Genomic DNA, 21,440 nt, shown 5'->3' with positions numbered 1-21,440 from the left:
TCACGTGTCTCTCGTATTAATGTGTTTCTATCACTAGCTTCTTAGACGCATTTGGAAACAATCAAGTTCTTATTTTAAGGAGCCTTAAGATAAGGTATCTGTGAGCTCTACACTTGGGGTAATTGATCACATTTGTTTCCTGTACGTAGGTTCGACTCCTCTTTCCCTTAAACTTGGCATGTTTCTCATTACCCTATGCCTTGTTAGACTAGTAGAAATGTTCTACCGTGGTGAGTGAAAACAGGACGATACTGTTACAAACCACGTCTAATCGGGGATGGCAGCCCTTCATCTCCAGGAGCTTTAGCACCCGTAATGTCTTTCTGCGGAGCCCTCCTAGGGATGGAGGCATGCACTGCTCTTCTACAATTGCTTCACACCAGCACTTCTCGCCTCCAGGCCATACAAAGTGGTTCTGCTTCAGGATGGGATCACAAGAACCAGAGAAAAATATGAAGTGTACTGTGTTTGGGTTTTTTTCCGATGATGGGAAAGCATTAGCTCTTTTAGGTAGATTAAGGAAGCATCTTTTGCCCTGTTTGTTAAATACCACATGGTAGCATTTGTCTTCCAAGGGTTTTTTAACTTCAGAATACAACAGTATTTACATAAAAACAGTTTCGTTATTCATAGTGTTAAAAAAAAAAAAGCCATAAAACTTTCTCATAGAAAAAGAAAGATTAGGCTCATTCATGATCTGTCTCCACACTGGGTTTACAATGGTTAGAGTGGATCATGCTCTGCTTATGTTAAAGGAAAAGTCATGGTGCTACATCCATTTTTCATCAGCAGAGAATTTGTCTTCATTTATTTTCATTGAAAAACTGCTGTTAGATTGTAAATGAAGTGATTGTATTGCATGAAAAATACACAGTGATGTATTTTTAATTTCCTCTTCTTTCTTCTTCACATTCCTTCTCCCCCTTTCCTACCAACAGTCAGAACAAAAAAACTTGAGCATTTACCAGAAAGACAGAGAAACAACTCTACCTCCAAATTCAAACCCATGCTTGCACGTGAAGCAGCAGGGAGGATTTTAATCAGGCCTTGCTGGCTCCGAGAAATCACCGACGTACGGCACAAAACTGCTACAGGAGGAGAGGCTGGGAGGAGGCAGGCTTTAGGGGTATTTCATTTGACTTTCTATAGACTCGTTTCTTGTAATATCTCATTTCAAGAGCCAGGAAGCTTTTACCTACTGAGAAAATAGTCTATAACAGCCTTTAAAAGTCTTGCAGCTGGCCAGGTTTGGTATTCCAAGGTAAAAGTGTCTTACCACTAAGGGATCCGCAACGCTTTCGCTAAGTGCTGCAGAACGTGTTTCTTATATTCAAAACCTGATGTTGAAGCTATTATTAGCAGCGCTATCTTCATGTCGCTGAAGCCAACATTCAGAATTGGCTACCGCTGAAATATTTAAGTTGTGCAGAAAGCAAATACTTCATTAGGGAAATGTTATACCCAGTGAAGGATCATTATTAAGTCTAATTAATAGTAACAAAAATAAAATTACTAAATGAGAAAGAAAATCCTGTACTTGTACTGAAAAGAGATCTCATCAAATAATGAAACTACTCTGAATTCCTCTCTTTTCTAAATACGCTTTTCATGCTGCATTTATGCAGTTCACTGTAATCTACCTAATTTGTTCCCATGCTCTTCCTGGGCTGTCTTTCCTCTCTGACCATCTAGAGAACTTCACACATTGTCAACCTATCATAGGTGAAAGCTTTTGAAGATCTACTACTTTTCTCCTAGCCTAATAAGGTCAGTGACCTTTCAAGCTCTACTATTTCCTTTTCTATCATTAGCCTGATACGTACATCAGCTACCTCTCAATTTTCTTCATCTCTTCAATGCCTCACTTCTTCCTTTGGACACTGTCTAATTAGGAACTTAATTTCCTCTTCCCTGATGGAGTTTTTGATAATAGCAAGATCCTATTCACCCCTGAATCACAGAGCAGCACTATGATTTCCTGCCCAGGGGTATCTTCAGGTATGTTAATTAATTTTCATGGTGGCGGCTCTGCCACAAAACCACAATAGACTGACAAGCTTATCTCTCCTGTAGAAAATCTACCCAAGGGGAACAGTCCTGCCCAAATTCAATCAGGTTAACTTTGGAGTGAAGGAGGACCTCAGTCGTGGAAGTAGCTAAGGATGAGGTTTTGATGCCCTGCAGAGCCCATGCTACCTTAAAATCTTTCCTGGAGCCAGCACTGGCTTCTCTGCTGAAAAGGCATCAGCTTTTGGGAGACTTTGCCACATCCCCATTCCTGAAACCCCCAGTGCTCCAAGGAGAGGAGCTGCCTCTGCCCCAGGGCCATGTGCCATGGTCATGCCCTCTTCGCTTTTCCTACACACAAGCAAGTGAGAACCTCAGTTGCACGGGCTAAAAGAGAGTGGGAAGGACCCAATTTCTTTCAGGACTGAGATTTTAAAAGTAATTCTAGAAAGAGTCCCCCCCCCCCCCTTTTTTTTTTTTTAGCAATTGCAGACATGGGAAATGCATTTTGTGGGAAAACTTTAATATTAAAGACAAAATGCTGTCCAAATAAAGTTTATTTTATGTTTTGCTATGTTGTTAAGGAAATTTATTATTTGCTCATTTTTCTTTACCACTTTTACTGCATTTTTCTTTCAACAGTCACTGGCTGCTCTGCAACAAGCCATGCCCTTCCTCCCCAGCAAGGAGGTGTGCCAGGGCTGCTCTGCCATTTCTAAGGTGCTGACAAATTTTTTAGCAGAAGCCAAATAATTCCTCCTTTGTCTATGCCCATCTCCACTGGCTTGCATAGCAAGTGCTGGAAGCAGACTTGTGCATGCTGTAACATCACTGGGGGTGCTGGCGTTACGTCAGGAAGCAATTTGGCAGAATCTATCGTGTCTGTCTGGGAAATCTGGGCTCTTGCTGCTCAGTTCCTGATGGAAGAGGTGCCAGGGCTGCCCTAGGGATGCAAGGCTGGCAGAGGCAATGACACATCCCAGGGCAGATGCTCCTACCCTGGGACAAGGTGACAAGAGACAGGAGACATCACCAGGAGTCCCCTACCCCTCTTCCCCATCAGCATCTCTTTTCTCAGGTTTTTGTGATTGGTGGCAAACAAACTCACCTACTAAAAACAAAAACAAACCAGCAAAGCCTACAGTCTTCTTGTCTTGTATCAGGGACAGTTCTGAAACCAAACTGGGCCATACTGGAGCAGAAGACAAACACGAGGTTTCTATTTCCCTAGCACTCCTCCTCTTTGTCTTTCTTGAGCAATTTTCTGAGATAACCCAGGATAAGACCCAAAATCTCCAGCAGAAAGCATCACCTCCTGGTGTTAGTACAGGCCCTCCACGTCATGAGGAAGGGGCTACCACTGGGTTTGGGCGCTGGAGTGGGACTGGGGCAGCCCGGGCTCCCTGCCTCACTTGCCCAAGGATTTCCTGGGCTACTTGGGGCTGGGCAGACTCCCTCTGACTCAATTTATGTTGGTGCCTTGGTGAAAAGCTTGCTAAAGAGTGCCACTGGCACACACAGAGAGGATTTGTTATCCAAAGAATGCATTTTCTTGGTTTTCGTTAGTCTCTTGAAAGCCTCAAAAATGTAAAGGCCGGCCTCCCTCAAAGCCCTCACCAACACCATGGCATCCATTTCCCTCTTGCACACTTGTATCTCAAAATGACCAAGCTTTTTTTAAATTTTAAAAACAATCTGCAAAGTTTCTTATTAGTCTTTCCCCACTGAACTACAGCATTTCCTTCCCCAAACAGCGTCAAAAGGGAAACAACTTTGAGACCAAGCGGTGCACCTAGAGACCGTGTATTTTCCCTTTTTTTCTTAAACCAGGGTTTGAGATTTCAGTTATTCCACAAACAAGACCCAAGAGAGACACAATTACAGTCCCCTGGAGACTGACCCCTTATAGTGCCCACCTGTAGCTGGACCCAGATAGCATCCCAGTGCAATGAATTAGCACTCTAAGCTGATTAGAGCAGCTCTGCACAACTCTATTTTATTGACACAATGAAGAGAGGACAGAAAAGGGCCTGAAATGAGAAAATCATTTCCATGCTGACTGAATTAAAAGAACAAAAGAGCTCCTTGCAGTTGCAGCATTCAATTTGTCGCAAAAAAAGGAAGCCACTTAATGGATCACAATAGATCTGAGCAGACAGATGAAATTTAAAACTTCAGTATGAGTGCGATTACCAGCTAAACATATTCTCAATCATTTCCTCCATATGCATAATTTAGTTGGATTGTTTACTTTGGGTTTGATTTTTTTTTTTTTTTTTTTTTTTTTTTTGCAAAAACACTGTGCAAGATGTTATCTCCTAAGCGTCTTTGCATCCGATTTTTCAGAATCAGGAAAGCTTGCTGCCTTGTCTGGTAATACATTTTGTTATAACACAAATTACGCTAAATTGTGGCTGGGTCTATTTCCCTTTCTCCCCTGCTTCTAGAAGTAAATTAATATTTTCAGTATATGGAAACAAATAATGCAAGATCATCTTATTCAAGAGGAGACCTAAATTGATTATAAATCACATAAATTATTCTGCTCTGCTCAGAAGAGAATGAACGCACTGCAACTTGTATTCTAGAAAAATATATTAGTTTGTGCCACTATAAACTGCCTTTTCATTAAATTTAGGTTTAACCTAACAGTAATAAGAACAGAGACTATCAAAGGGGTTCCCGTGAACGATACACAAAATTACTTACAAAACAGATATACAATTTACTTTGGCATTTTCAAATCAAAACCCACTTGCCTGTATAAGAAAATATACCTTCAAAATAATTCTGTGAAATAAATTGAAAACATCAGTATTTTAGGCTCCCTGTCCTCTAATTACATAAAAGCTTGAATCTGACAGTCCTAATTCAAAAGTGAAAATCAGTTGCATGTGTAAAAATATTTGAGTTTTGCAGTATATACTTATATTTTCTTAACAACGAAGTATTAAAACATGAAAATACCGAGCACAGTCCCGGAAGCGTGTTGGTATATAACTAACACCACTTCCCTGCAGATTCCTTGAGTGTTAAGTATTTAAGATTATGCAGAATGGGGCCCCTCTTTTTCTACTCAAAATTTTTAAAGCTTATATCTTGTTACAATATTTACAAATCAAATATCTCTTGCAGACCCAAAATTCAAAGCAAAAGTCATCTTCTGAGCCTCACTATGACTTCAGAGCAGCTGAATTCAGCTCATTTGCATTGGTTTGTCCTGACATATACTTTTATTTTCTGAGCATGTTTTAACCAGTTCACTTAATGTGCTTTTTGCCATTCAGTTTGAAATTTTACCAGCTCATTTGCATCTATTTCTGAAGGGGAAAAAAAAAAAAAAAAAAAAAAAACACACAACAACAGTAATTACAAATACTTATTATAAACTTATAAACTATCTATTTTGAAGCTGGTACTCCGCTAAAGAGAAAGCCAGGCTGGGCACTGGTAGGATTCACTTCTGCTGGCCGCTATTACCGATTTGACTAAACGTTTCACAGGGGTAAATACCCAAATCTTTCAGGGAACGACTGACACACTATGACATGTGGTCAGCAGCCTTACCATGCCTGCACTTTGCTTTCAGAAATTTTACTGATGCCAACGCAACCTTCCAAATATTTCAGATTATCATTTCCCCCTACTCTTTAAAAAAAAAAAAACTTTTACAGCCGTGTCTGAACCATTCAAAGGACTCCCAACTGGAAAGGTTACTGTAATCATTTTTTTTCCCCCCAATTGATTGAGCTAAGAGTTCTCCACGTATATATAGATACAAAAAAAAAAAAAAAAAGCCACATATAAAGCTTTGGAATATTTTAGCAAACTCAACGTAGTGTAACTTTGCTGACAGCTTGTCACATTTCACTGACTGTCTGTCTGGGATCCTGCGATAACATCTGCATTCACTCAGAGCGAGAGCTTACCCTAAGACAAAAAAGTGGGTCCTGCCACATAATGCTCCATCATTCTGTCAGTTCTGACATGGCATCTGAATTTTTTTGAATCACTAAACACTTTTGGGACTCTGGTCCTTATTATCTTTCCTTAGTTTCTATACTCTCTCGGCAATGCTGAAAAATGTAAAATGTGCAAACAAGGTAGTGGACGGCCCAGGCTTTTTGTCGTCTAATCCTCAGCCCCTCATTCATGCTCACTGTTAATCTCTTAAGACATTATAAAACTGTTAGACAAAGAAATGTGAATACCTCTGCTTCTCAGTAGAATGGGAGGAAACCAAGGAAAATCTGGATCATGCTAAGCTTTTCTTTTCACCACAAAAATGGTAACTTAAACCTGTTGCATCAAATTATTTATAATTCCCAACACTGATTTTTTTTTTTTGTCCCTTTCTTCAGCGCTATAGAGCAACCCTGGCAATATCGCAGGAGGGGGAATGCTACTATCAAATTTTCCAAACACATCAAACGTATCTGTTGAACAACAACAAAAAAAAAAAATATATATATATATATATATAACTGGGCAAACTGGGTTTTAATTCCTTCGCTATTTCAAGTCCGGCATGTCACGCAGCTCATCGTCCCGTCAGGGCTGCTGGAGACCCACTTTGGGGAATTTCTCTGCTGCAGAAGGACTGGGGAGCTCAGTAGCAGTGGGTTTGGCGGGGAGGGCTTGGGACAGTTGTCCCAGACAGGGTACAGCACTGGTGTCCCAGGCCGGCTGAAGGCTTCCTGGCTGGATGGGCCCAGGGCCCCATTTCACATTAATCCAGCTCTGTTTGGAGCCGTCTGTTATTTCAGGTCATCATTTCACTCCTCCTGACTCCCACTGCTGCGGGGGCATTAGCATGGGGACAAAAGCACTCAAGTACCTATTCTAAACCCATTCAAACTGAAACCCACTAAAAATCACGCCCAAAATGATACTGTTGCAATCAGCTAAATTTTATTCAGGAATGCTGGGGCTGAAAACCAGAATTTTCATCTTCTGCTTGTGCATTGTTGTCATGGGCGGTGGGAGCAGATAGTCAAGTCTTAAAAATGCTCCAGAAGCACAAAAGTATTTGAATGCAAATGCCAAACAAGTCACACATACCGAGCTGAATCCCTACCACGAGGGTTTCTTTACACACACAGCAGCTTCTGTTGAAGTTGTAATTTTCAGATAATTATTTAAACTAGTGTGAAAACAGGGCACCATTATTTCTGCCTGAAACACATATTTCATTCGGCTTCGCTTGCATCAGTGGGAAGAAACAGGCTTTGAAGACAGAAGCTGATATATTGCCTTTTCCACAGCAATGCTGGCCATCATATTTGGGAGATGATTTGAGAAAATCAGCTTTTGTAAGGATATTGTGGGGCCCCGTACTGATAGGGGTTGAGCTGCTTTGCCAAGGGCGACAGTGGCAATGTTTCAAGCGGAGGGAAGAGTAGGTAGGAAGGTATGGACAGACTGCATGCCCAAGAACGGTGAAGCACTGAGCCTGGATGGACTGAGGAACACTGAAATGTTGACACAAGGAGAGCAGAGACAGGAAAGGATGCAGCAGAAAATTAAAATATATGCAGCCACTAAAAGGCAATCAAAGCCTGGTTAGCAGACTGCATACATGGTCAATGCCAAAGGCAAAGACGACAGTCCTAGCAGTGACCTGCTGAAAAATAAAGAGAGGAAGATGAGGGCCAGATATAAGAGGCAGAGCTGGAGTGGCAAAGGATGTGGTGACAGGAATGGCTTTGGAACAGGCTAGGTAGGTGGAAATTACAAGTTTTTTCTCCAGGTTGAAGAAGGATCCCAGCTTTCTGCAAGGCTTTGTGACAACATGGAGGACGGTAGCACTGGCTATGGGAGGAGGAGGGTGATGAAGGAAGAAGAGAGGTGGTACACTGCCTAGGGTCATCTAGTCAAGGGAAATGCACCTTGAAACAAGTAAGAAAAAAAAGGCCTCTTATAGTATTAATTGGGATTAAATTGTAAGATATTGTCCTCTGTGCAAAAAATAAGATGTATTTCCATGGGCACAGCAAAGCACTGCAGCACATGGCAGCTCCCCGTTTCCATACTGGGCATCAGCACCATCGTCTTCTGCAGACACACAGGGCTGGGTAGGATCCTTTCTGGTTTTGGAATTAAAGGAAGATAGAAAAAATGGTCTCTCTCCTCTTTGTTAACTGCTCATTTGGGTCTAGGTATTCTGAACAGGTAGATGCCCAGTTAACACATGAAAAATTACTTTTTCCATGTTCTGAGGTTATCACTAAATGGCTGCTTAAAATTTGGCTTTTAATAATATTTTCTGTAAATGCAGTAATGCTGAAGGCTTTCCCATACCCAGACTTCCATTTTCCCATCCCAGAGATATTTATGTTTTCACACAAAGTCAACATTGCTCCCATGGTTTTGAAATACCAGCTGCTGTAAGCAAAAGAAATACTGTAGCCACATATTTCTTAGAAAATATTAATATTCGGATTCAATTTTGAAGAAAATACATGTATAGTCATAGCTACACTTTTTTTTAAGCCAGTTTAGCACTTGAGGCCATTTTGAGAAGATAGGAGGACACTGAAAGTTGCTCTTAGAAGTCCTGAGAGGATGCACACCAGGTCTCCAACACAGCATGTAAAAACTCAGAGTCAACCCAAGCCCATTTTGTGCAAGTTGCCAATACATTTCATCAAGCTAAGACTAAGAACAACACTTTGGGAAACCCACTATACACAGGAGCCCCTTCACAGCATAAGCTTCACCTGATGAAATGTTATGCCTTTTGTGGGATCTTTTACATCTTTCCGCACTAAATACTAGGATTGTATTTTAAAAAGGACGGACTACTTAACATTTGTATTTTTTTTTTCCAAGTTAATGCTTATTCTATGTGCCAAAGTTAACGTGATCACATAAAATCAAGCTGGATTATGATAACCTATGTCTTCACTCCTGCGTGTGGCACCTACCATTCAGCCAGGAAACATGAGGGCTGTCATGTCAATAAAACGCCATATTAATACTCTCTAGGGTGGAAATACCTTATTAGTCAATTATTTTCTATTCCTTACTTCCAAATAAGCATATTTTTGTACTATTTTGATGAACACATCCTAATCTGCAGGCTCTAGCAAGCAGGAATTGGAGTTTTTTGTTTTGGGTTTTTTGTTTTTTTTGTTTTTTGTTTTTTTTTTTTGAAGTTTAGTGATGTCTTTATTATTAGACCAAATGCCCAAATTTCAAAGGCACTGTTAAATCATGCAGTGGTTTAAATGCCAAACCTCAGTGCTATATCCTCTGAAGTGCACGTGTTCATTTGGGTTAATAAGCATCTTGCTGTACGCTAACTCTGGTCTTCATTTGCTTCTGTTTAATGATGACGTTCTCCTCCTGCCCGCATGTATGCTCGTCTCTCCACTGCTTGTTGAGCCATCAAGACACACCTTTGTTTCATTTAGTATGTAATTTTCACCTCTGACCCAAGAAACTAGTCTTAGGCTTCCTGAACTTTATTGCCTGTTAATAGACTGCTGGCTCTCTTTTCAGCAGTCATAGAAATGGTGAAGAGACATTTAATTGAAAAGAGGGACAAAGCTAAAGCCTGAAAGGCAAAGTCAGTAGGGTTTAAAAAAAAAAAAATAAATCCAGAAATAATATGTTTGAGGAGCTTTGGATATTCTTTACAGGTTTGTGCCTCTTTACACAAATAAGAAAGACATCATTGACTTAATTATCTTCCCAGGGAACAATAGTATAATGCTCTGAATGGTGCTAAATGATTGATCTGGTAATTCATCTTCTGCTAACAACTATCTATGCATTTTGTTTCTCTCCAGTCCTCAGAGCGATGACATTAGCAGCAGTGTCACGGAGCAGTCCTGGGCTTTCATAAAACACCCACAGATGCTCTTTCCTGCCAGTGTTTGGGGACACATGGTTATAATTTTGTCTGTATTTCTTTGTCATAGATTACTTTCAACTACATCTGTTCAATTAAAATGAAAAAGACAGACACAGCGAGAGCCCATCAGCTTTACATCCAAAGTAGCCTTTTAATAAATAGGGAGATTTAATTTTCTAAGTGTTCTGATGAGTGAGAGATACCTTTCTGTTTTTCAGAAGTTCTCTGTTTGGTGACTAGTTAGGAAAGGACATTATTACAGCATAAGGATATTATTGTACGCGGAAAGGCGTTATTAAAAGTGATTTATTGTTCTGTGTTAGGAAACTTATAGGAAAAGTCTGATAATATATTAAACTTGTTTATTATGGACTTCATATAATTTTTGAATAATGCAGCTTTTTCTTTTGACAAGAGCAATAAACTCTGCCGGTATAGACATACGTTGATTATCCAAGTCAACCGTGTTCCTTAAAGAAACATGCCCAAACAATCAGCTTTTGACAACTGCATCTCTTGTTATTTACAATAGCCATCACAGTAATAACTCACCATTTCTATATTAATAAGGCAGTGAAATTTATTATGATGGTATTGAAAAGTTATTAAGTACTGCATCCCAAGTGACAAAGTGCCACAGCACTGTCACTATCCAAAAGCAGTTGCCCATCCATCACAAAGCTTTCCAGATGGTCCTGCATCTTTATCGCTCCCAGGTTGGTGACATCACCTGTTCACCCACTCAAAATTGATGATGAAAGCAAACAGATCTATCTTACTTACATTTACCAAATCAATTTAATTTTACAGGCCATGGCTTAGTGACATATTGACTGTTTTCCTTAATGGCATCTACTGTATTTAATGCAAAGAACTCATCTTTGAATCCTGGCTTGCATAATGTGGCATTTCATAATAAATTTCTTATAACATATTTATTTAATGGGAAGAATTATGATTGTTTTTCAGTTGTATTAGATGCAAGTATTATTCTCTTCAGTTCTTTTTTATTTTTCTTTCTGATGTTATCTCTCTTAATGGCTAAATTCAATTTACAGGTTTTGTCTTTTAAAGGGTCATCTGGCATATCTCACAATGATTTTTCTTCATATTTTTATAATATCACAGATCTACTCCAATGTCAGCTCTCCTCTCAGTTTATTTAGTGCTATTACTTGCTTGGACAAAGTGCCACTGAACTCAAACCTGATCTACCCAGGTCACTTTTGAGGAAATAACAACCATCTCATTTTGAAGAGGAATACAAATTCTGGAACATCCCCCCAGTTCTGCTCTGAAGAAGGTAACAAAACTTCCTTCTCCTAAGTCCACTTGACCCTCACGGTTTCACTCTGCTTCCCTCAGGAGTTAATGCTCCTCCTGACTAAATTAAAACCTCAGTGGCTTTGTGAGGAATACACACACAGACCTACAGAGGGGTTTCTGTGGCTTTAGACTGTGCCCTGAAATGGGCGATTTCCTGCCCCAAAGGTCAAGGACATGGTGGACCATCTATCATGGGTGGAGCAACAGTCAATTCTACACAAATCATTCCAGGTTTAATTGAGGTAAAGATGCTGCCTTGCCTTTTTTTTTTTTTACATGAGTTTTCACAGCCATGCCACACCAGCACTCACTCAGCCTCCTGCGCTGGCCAAAAAAATCTCTTCCTGATGCTGTTGCAATGTTGGCTTTGGGTTGGATCAGCACCTTATCAGCCCTGCGAACAGTAGCCCTTGTGCCAGAGCTGGCTCAGGACAGGGGTGAGCAGCACCTCCCTTCTGGCAGCCGCTAGAGCCTCTCAGCTACCTTGTGTGATATGGTTTTGAATATTTTCTGATAATAACTCCATAGTAGAGCCAAAGAAGCTTTGCAGATCTTGTTCCTGCTCCCCTTCCAGCAAGGAGCAGCTTTGCCTGAGCAAAAGAAGGTTATGTTCTTTGTCTAAAAATCAGGGCACCATGTCCCACCAACCTCATGATGCAAGACTCTGCTTAATTGTATTAAAGAATTAAGAAGTAGAATTGAAGAATGGAAGTAAGGAACACTAGAGAAAGACAACAGTAGACTACTCTGTGTGTTGTCCCCATGTCCTAACACTCTTCCATCTGCATGAAAGGACCCACAGGACCAATAGCTCCCTTTTGCTCTCAGTATATTTAGTTCAAACTGAATGACAACTCCACCTGCTCATATTTTCCTGTTTGAGGACCTGATGTTTGCTCATTTGTAGTTATAAACTGCCTGTCCTCTGAGCAGGGAGAAAGCTGGTGTTAACAGCCAGGTATACAGCTGGCTGGGTATGCAACGGAGGTGACCTCTTAGAGCAACACTTTGCTCATGAAGCATGAGTGTCCACCTCACTACAGGACTCCTATTGCTGTGGTGGTGTCTGGCTTAGTCACAGCCTCGCCACAAGACATAGACGCAAACAACAGAAGAATTCAGACTCGTAACATTAGCCGCACCATAAGTAATGTCTTTTTTGTACACAACTTTTGAGGGGCTGTCTTAAGCACCCTTATGCGTACTCACCTCAGGCAAGATATATGGTATGAACTCCATCCTATGTGGCACTGAACACTATGTCCCTAACAGAGAGCTTAACACAGCAGCTAAGCACATGCTTAACTCAAACACCTGGGTAATCCTGTTGATGATAAGACCATGCCTAAGTGCTTTATTGGATCTCAGCCAGAGTGCTCTATGCCTTGCAAAGCTGAGCTCCAAATGGGATAAAACATCACCCATGTATTGAAGAAAAGGTAAGGATGTCACCCCTACCCGCAGCTGCCAGAAGTGGATGGTCTATTGACCTGGGGGAGAACACACTATGTGCAAAACTGGGTTGGTCTTGTATTGATCAAAAAGCACTATAAACGAAATTACTCCTTTTTAATTTCAAATAACTGAATAACCCACATTCCTATTCCTGGTTTTGCTTCAATAATAATTTTGCAAAGGTTCCTGGAGTCCTTATGCTGCTGAAAATCAACACGCAAGGAGAAAATGTAGGCAAGGAGTCTTCCCACTTCCCAACCGCCTGGTCCAGTGTGGAGTTGCTTTGCATGTTAATGCTCTTAAAGACAATTCAAGAGAAGATTTGATCTGTAAGTCAGTGCAGTGGGAAAAGTGTCAGACAACAGTAGAAAATTAAGGGTTTTTTTTTTTTTCTTTTACACTGGGATAGAATCCATATCTCAAAGAAAAACATTCAGAAGGTATGAAGTCTTTGTTCCTTTCATTTTTCCTCTTTGCAAGAGACAATCTACTGCTCTCTCCCAGTGTGATTTCACTGACAAGGGAGTTATTTCCCTCAGCACCGGCATCGTTTATTAAGCATAGCTTAACACAAGTTTTAAGGTGTGTGAATCCCTTGCCCCATTATTTAAAAGATGCTACTTTTTGTTCTGCATTTATAAAGAGACAGATGCTGCTTTTCAACATTCTGATAATTGTTCTCCAAAGTAGAACCCAAAACCAGGGGATAACACAGTAGAATCACAGTAACTCCTGTTGATTACAATGGAAGTTTTTGGATGCTGAGAGCAAGACTACCAAGCTATCGGTTTAGACGTCACAAACTGGATTTGGGAGCATATACATTAGATTCTAACTCTAAAAGCATATACGTTTACATTTTCTTACTTATTCTTTAATTTTCATAAAGATAGATGGTACACCTAGAACACAGAGTCTCAAATAAACCTAAATTTACATTTTAAAAATGCAAAAAGAAAGCCAAAGAGCACAAAATTGAAACTTAAACTTACAATTATTCCAATCTCTACAGATCAGTGATAAGCCTTTACTCCAGAACAATTTTTAAGAAGTTGTCCAGCTTTCCTCAAAGATGCACATCAAAAGTGTTAGAGGAGAGGTAAACAAATAGGCAAACAGCCTCCTAATTTCCATTTAGAAGTAATAGCATCAGCTCACACATACTCCACCAAATCTGAGATGTTTTTCAGCCTCACTGCCATGACAGGAAAATATACTCTCCTCTATAAACAGATTATATGCTGTTTTATAAAGCCCTAAAATATTTTTTACTTCTGTGACAAGTTTGATTTATTAGAGTTTATTGCTCCCAGTTTTGCCTTCCTAGTAGAGAAATAAAAGTTGCGGGGAAAAAAAAAAAAAAAAAAAAAAATGCTGTGAAGAAATTGCAACTACGAATGAGACCGAGTTTGCTATGGCACTAAGGGACTTGAATTGGAATATTCAACATACTCTGGAGGATGCTGGTCAAAGATAGGTGCACGCGCTTCGGTGACCTGTTCAAAGGCTTGCTTTGAAATACTCTCCCCGGTTGTTTTTCATAGCAGGGCATGAACTATGATGAAATCACTAAATTTGTGCTCCTTTGCTTTTGTGGAAAAAAAAAAATTACTGCTATCCCTTAAAAGCTTGTTTTCTTTGTTGATTAAGACGCAGTCAATTTTCCCTTTTCAAACAACCACTGAGCAACAGCCTCCTGACCCCCTCGGATACTCAGGCTGCCGGCAAATACTAAAACCTCAGTGACAAACTGCAAAAAAGCTCGACCTTTCCCCTTGTCCGGTGACCCCCTGTTCGATTTGTACTTTAGCTAACCAATACCTGATTAGATAATGCTCGGCTCTAGACCCACAAAATGAGATAAAATTCAAATTTATGGCTTTTCATTTAAACTGGTCTACAGCACTCTAATCATGACCCAAGCGCAACTATATCACAACAAATTCTCTTTGTTCCAGAGTATGTTTTATGGCTGAAGTATATAAGTGGACACAATAGACATTGTTTTCTTGGACTCGCTCTGATAAAACTCTGCATCAGTGCCATAGGGAGTCTTGCTATAGGGGAATGTAGGAACGGGCTCCATGAAATCCCTAAGTCTTCTGCAGCAATTTTTTCTTTATCCTCAAATGCCTGACTGCAAAATTTAACAGCAGCAGTTCCTCCAACTTCCACTTCTCTCCAGACCGCTACAGGCTAATCCTAGTATCAGCTCAGATGGACATCAGTCACAAAAAAAAAAAAAAAAAAAAAAAAAAAAATGGAAGTCAGAAGTATCCCACAGCTGGAAATATCCAAGACCATGACAATCCTTTGCAAGGGAATTTAGCATAGTCTGTTATAAAAACATCCTTTCCAAAAACATAATTACAGTCCAAATTTGTGTGTAGCTATAAAATTCTCCCTGCAATGTGAATGTAGGGTTTTAGTTTGAAATTTTCTGGTTTAAGACTCTAGGTTACCTAGCAATCCTAAACAATTGCCAAAAAAAAAAAAGGAGCAAATCTTTCATAGCAAAATCAGTAATATAGGCAGCATTAGCAAACAGCTAACGAAGATGCTCAGCTTTCCTTCCAAAAGTATTTTAATATGTTTTTACTAATTATTTTCTTAAACAGAGATTCTTCCTTCATCTCTGAAAGTCAAATACCAGTGTATGCTCAATGTTTCACTTTAAACTCAGAAAAATGCAAATCAAATGGAAAGACTGATTTTCCAATCACTTAGCCATACTCACTGTAGCTGCAGGGGAGCCTGTTCAAGAGAATTTAACACACACACAAACATCAGCAATGTTGCAAGGCCACTCCGTGATTCTCTGAGCAACCCACACGTGAGGAGAGAAGAAAAAAAAAAAAAAAAACAAACAAAAAAAAAACCAAAAAAAACCAAAAAAAACAACCAACCACACAAGTAAGCCGGGACACAGCAAAAAGCTTGCTTTGGCCTGTGGGACCAGCAAGCAGACCGAGGGACCTCGCCTTTTGAAGCCACCAGGTATAGCTGACCTCTGTTCCAGCATGAACTATTTTAGGAATTACATATAATCAAACAAAATAATTTCTTGACAGCAGCTACATCAGTGTAATTCACTCAGTATACAAGTATCATTGTGGGGGGAAAAAAAAAAATTTAAAACCTCTCATACTACAAAGTCATTTAAATCCACAGTCAGTACCATACAGAAACTTTGGCTCCATCCTTCCTCTATTTAAAATACAGTAATGAAATTTCACCTTGATACCAGCAACAGTAGACAGAATTCTCCATTTGTTAACTGACTTTTTGGCACCCAGCAGGAGAAATGCCCTGTTTCACCAAAGTGCCCATTCAGCAGAAGTGACACCAGAAAAGCTCATCTTCCCAAGACCATACCTAAACCTCAATAATGACACCTTTCCCTCACCTCCCACCCTTCCTTTGACATTGCCTGAGCCCACACACCAATAACAGCTCCTTTCTCCGTTTTTTTTATCCCAAGGCAGTGGTTTCCACAGCAGTGTGATAACGATGATCTGGGCTGGGGTGGGCACCAGTAAGGTCTTCTCCAGCACTGTCAGATCCCCCACATCTGTCCTTCAGCCTTAACCTTCACTATGCGCCATTTTACTCAGTTTGTAAACTCCAGTAACCAGCATTTCTTTGTCTCCCTTCAATTACAATAAATGTGCTTAACCCACTTGTTAGAAAAATATTCTGTTTCAGGCTCCCTTGAGCACTGCAGAGTGCTTCTAGATGAGTGGCAAAGTCGCAGAGGGACCCAACTGTTGATTTTGTGTGATTTTGCTCCAGGGTTTTTCAATAGCTTTTGTCCAGCTGTCCCAAATACGTAACGTTGTTCAAATGGCATGAGTCTTGCACCTTGAAAGGGATTCAGGCTGCCAGCTGGGCTTCTAGCACTATCCAAATATGCATTTCTTGTGTAAATTTTGTAGATTTCTAAATATTTTAAACAGGAAAACCAGTCTCTAATATTGCAGTATATTATCAACATCTAAGGATGCAAAAATCAAAATAGATTTCCCTCAATATTGCTGGGGCTGTCCTCCACCACCTGTGGAATATCCTAAAAACACCCAAATTTTGGTTTATGTTAAACCTGCAAGTACAGCTGTGCCTCAGTAGTTTTGCTCCAATTTCTGTCACCAATATCTGAGCTTAATTGTAGCGTGGTTAAAAGTCAGATTTTATGGCTTTTTGGTGCCTTTTTCAAATAATAAAGATTTCTCATCAGCAATTACACTGCATCAGGGTCTGTCAACTCAATGGAGTGCTGACAAATTTATAATTTCTCCTGATGCTATTGTGCCATATTGACACAGGTCTCAGAGTTTAAACAACTGGATGGAAAGTTTGGAAGGAACTTAGCAAGTATTTATGGACAGTTAAAAGCAAATCAAATCTCTATTTTCCACCATATCTTCAAGGCTCTGCTCCATAGTGAAACTCCATTTTTCCTGGGAAAATGAACCTCCCAACCCTCCAGAGGTCAGTTGTGCCCCTGGAGAGCCATGCAAACTCTGCACTTCTCCCCTTATCAGAAACCAAAGAAAACATTTAAATGGAAAGCTGAGATCGCACTCTGTTTCTATAGTACATTGTTAAAACTATGAATAAAACCATGCAAGAACCTTTGTTACACCATAACACAACTGGCCACCTGCACCACTTGTTGTCTAAAGCCCTGACCTGACCATGGACATGCAACTCAGCCAGAAAGCCCTGAAAGGCCACAAAGTCGTCTTCGTGCACACAAATATTCCCTGGCTTCTGCAGGATAGGACTCAAATTCTGCAAATAGTTCTGTGTTTATAGACACGCAAGAGAGTTCAATAGACCAAAAGAATGTAAAGTGTCTTACCTCCCAACCATAACTGGGATCTTTAAGGTGTGGCCGCTGCTCTCCTACAAAAGGGCCAAACTTTTCCCCTGCTTCAATCTTCCTTTTTGTCCATATCCCTAATCCTGCTCCAGGAACGTTGGATTCTCGGAGCTCAAACTCTGAAGGAATGGGAATGTCATCAGGAATGTATATTGGAGCCTTGTAAGGAGAGCTCTCCTTTGGCGTGAAAGCTTCACTGGAGGTTGCTGGAGAATTCGGCTCTTGAATGCTGACGGATGCTGGGCACTGGACGTTTGCAGCCTCTCCATCAGCTTCTGGTGCTTCCTCCAAAGGAAGTTCTGGAAAGCTTTCATACAAACATTCGTCACCTGGAAAATAAAGCCAAACAGTAAGGTTTGAAATATCTTGACAGATTTTGCATACGAAACCCTTCCAGCCTGCATGCGAAGTGGAGAGGACAGTTTGGCAGGCGGGCGGCACCTTCATCCATCACTAGTCCTGCAGCAGAGCCTCACCCTGGAAGGAGCTGAGCCTTTCCCCTGTTGTAGGCCTAGGGGCGCACAGTGTTTCTCAATATTCCTGACATCAAAAGTGGTTTACATCATGGAACACAAGCGAGGGAATTGCATACAGATGTATATGCAGGCACACCCTATTGTCCAATCTGGTCCGGATATGGCGCTTTGCATTGCATACTCTTTGAAATTACAATTGAAAGCCAGCATTATACGTTACAACTGAAATCTAAGTGAAGTGAAAAGCAGGAAAGCTTTACCGGTCTTTCAGAGAGACAGATTGAACCTGAAGTAGCCAAAATTGAGTTTGATGGCCTCCAATTAGTCTTTGGAGGAAAGGATCCAGCCTACCACACAACTCTTGGCAAGAACTTCAGTTGATGTAAATCACTGTCTTACCATTGACCTCCAAGAAACGCAATGGTCTAAAATAAGTTCAGGATCCAAACAGCACCTTATAGAGAACATGAACCTTCTCTTCTCACAGTTGCCAAAAAAAAAAAAACACCCCACCAAAAAAAAAAAAAAAAAAAAAAACACCACACACACACACACCTGGGGCAGATCCAAAACACATTAAAAAAAACCCAAACCTTCATCTCTGGGGCTTACCCAGCAAACAAAAAGACAAGAAAAAAAGAAAAGCTCACTATTTTTGACAGTTCAAAACATAAGGCCGATTGTAAATTCCTTTCAGTCAAAAAACTGAGTGACTTCAGCAGGGGCTTTAGCTGCACCAGCAATACAGTACAGAACCCCATAATACATGCAGAAGGAGAAAAAAAACAAAAAACAAAACACAAAAAAAACCACAAAAAAAAACCCCACACCACTTCTTAATTGTTTACATTAATTTAACTTTATTAATGCTACTGTAATTTTTCTACATACCAGAACTCATTCCACTTAATTCTAAGCTAAATAGGAGACAAGAATACTGTTCTTCAAGGAATGATTTCGAGAGATCGGGTATTTAAGATCTGAGCGTGCGGATATTTGCATAACATGGCTGGCCCAGAAATTAAAGCGTTACGCTGGGCTTGGCATTCAGAATGACTCCGTTTCAGTGAAGAAACAGGAAACTTTAAAATGTTCTTTCAATTTCTTGCTCATTTAAGAAACTATCCATGGTAGATTAACACCGTATGCCTTTTCCACTGGAAACTGGTCATAGCCCATTATCTCTCACATCTTTGTTACATATTATCTCACAGTTTTATATCTGTACTTTCATGCTTCTGGTACTGCCTAAGACAAACACTGGGACATAACAAGTCATTTGAATAGATTGCTCCCATCACATGACTGGCAAACTGGATTCTTCATCTGTGAGCAATTTATTCACAGCCATGAACTGTTTTTCTTTCTTTCATGTGGCACTGGCTATGACCTCATACATGTCACAAGAAAGTTCAGCTACCCATTCCCTCGGCCCCTGGTTTGGCAGGCTTTCCTTGCCCTTTAACGACTGAACCCAATATTGATTAGTTTGTCACTTTTCTAATACCTGGCACCCTGAGAAGTAGAAAATCTTGATTGACTCTGCTGTTTAGCTGGGAAGGACGCACAGAGGGATTTTCCATCGCTTACACTTCAGAAATCCCGCCTGTCATAGCTTAGTGGTGCCAAGTTTGGCAAAGATGCTCAAGGGCTTGGGAAAGCACTGCTGCAGAGAGCTTCCTCTGTGCCTAGCACCTACGAGCCCGTGCCTGTACTTTCCTGCCCAGGGCTGACCCGCAACAAAACTCAACCTGGACTCCAAGGAACAGGAAAGAAGATATGAAAAGTGTAGGACCACAGCTCCACCTGGATGTCACCATTCGTTTCACCCCGCACTGAAACAACCATGTTAGCAGCTGCTGCCCCCAAACACGGCTGTGCCCCAGTACAGTGGGATGTGTGATAGTGGTTGTTCCATGCCTCCCAAGCATCCCCAAAGCTCCGATGCACTTCCTGCCTTCATGGACCAGCAGCAATGCCGCATCCACCCAGGGCAGGCTCGCTCCCATTCACATGTCTTCCCCTCAACTGTTTAGATTGCAGTTCTGCCTAAAACACTTCAGCTGGTTTTGAGACAGGGGAAAGAAAAAAAAAAAAAAACAAAAAAAAAACCAAAAAACCTAACCCATGTATACACATGGAGTGCAGGAAGAGAAATCACACAAGGAAAGTGATCTGGATGATGATAAGCACATGGCTCACTGGAAGGGGGGCTTTAAAAACTTCAGGCATCTAAATCCTATTGATTTTCCATAACAGCTCAGTGCCTGACACTCAAACTCCTTAAAAAGCCCACTTCATGTGCTCACTGCTGTTGTCCCCATCCCACCAAGCAGCGCCCCATAAAACCAAGGCTCTCCTTGTGCCCCATGGCCAGGCTCAACTCTCCTCCAGTGAGCAACGAAGCAGCTCAGCCAAATTGTCTATGGCACAGCAAGCAATGACCTGCTCTGTGCCTTTCCCCAAAGGGCCACCTTCCTCAGCCTCACTTGCCAGAATCGCCTGTCCACGAGCCGGCGCAAGCTGAGCCTTAAACATTTAGCAAGCACGGCTTTGCAGATGTTTCTTCTCCCCCAGGGACAGTCCGGTTTAATAATTTCTCTCTCCCAGACTCAAAGGCCTCAGTTATACTTATCTCAGTCATTCTGTCTACACTCGTTTTTAGCCATATAGGGTCAAACCTGCAGCTGATAAATTGGCCTCTGGAAGCCTGGCAGGGAGACAAGTCCGTTTGCCGAGTCTATTGTGCCTCCTTTGATTTCCAGAAGCCACACCCAATGTCGTCGTTAAACACGGGCTTTCAGTTTGAAAGCTCTGGAAAAATATAATACGCCTATATGCCCCGAAGTCCTTAACAGCGTGGGTAAAATTAATTACTGAAATATTATTCTGCCTGAAATAGCAACGTATTCTAACAAAAATATATATTAAAACCTCAAAATAAACAGGAAGTTGAATTACAACTGACCAAGAGACTGGAAGATCATTAAGACATATCTGTGAAATTAATGATAGAAGGAGCTGTATTAAAATCAGCGTCCATCATCCAGGATCTGGACTCCATTTTTCAAAGGGTGTGGGACTACCCCCTTAACATTTACACCCACATGGATCAGAGGGACTCCCAGCAAAACCACAAGATATTGACTGGTACAAATCCTTTGTGAGGTTAGAATTAGACCCAGGGACCGTGCTGGTAAGCATCATTTTTCCCAATGAACTGCAAATCATTCACACAGATAGCACTGCAGTTTTGAAATTCAAGATGGCTTCTTTAAAGTCCAGTAATTATCCCCACTACAAATGGGATGAAATAAATTTGAGGCCGCTGATAAGGGAACAGATGAGATTAGGTAATGTGGAAGCTTAGATATTAGCCTCCATAAAATTCCTCACTGCTATTTTACAATAAAAACATGAGCAAGCTTCAAAGGAA

At 40.8% G+C, this 21,440-nt stretch overlaps 1 protein-coding gene across 5 annotated transcripts in view; it reads right to left on the bottom strand.

The window, feature by feature from the left end:
* MECOM (MDS1 and EVI1 complex locus) overlaps positions 1-21,440 on the bottom strand; it is a 339,255-nt gene that overhangs the window by 170,833 nt on the left and 146,982 nt on the right. For all 5 annotated transcript variants that reach the window (XM_086754444.1, XM_086754445.1, XM_086754447.1 and 2 more), the window contains exon 2: positions 17,508-17,857. In XM_086754444.1, coding sequence (XP_086610570.1) covers positions 17,508-17,857 — 350 coding nt within the window. The remainder of the gene's footprint in view (positions 1-17,507; positions 17,858-21,440) is intronic.

This window comes from Chlamydotis macqueenii, chromosome 9 (genome assembly GCF_036417535.1).
Source record: "Chlamydotis macqueenii isolate bChlMac1 chromosome 9, bChlMac1.mat, whole genome shotgun sequence".
Lineage (NCBI taxonomy): Eukaryota > Metazoa > Chordata > Aves > Otidiformes > Otididae > Chlamydotis > Chlamydotis macqueenii.
The sequence above is the reverse complement of the archived record's forward strand: the minus strand, read 5'-3'. Positions and strand labels throughout refer to the sequence as shown.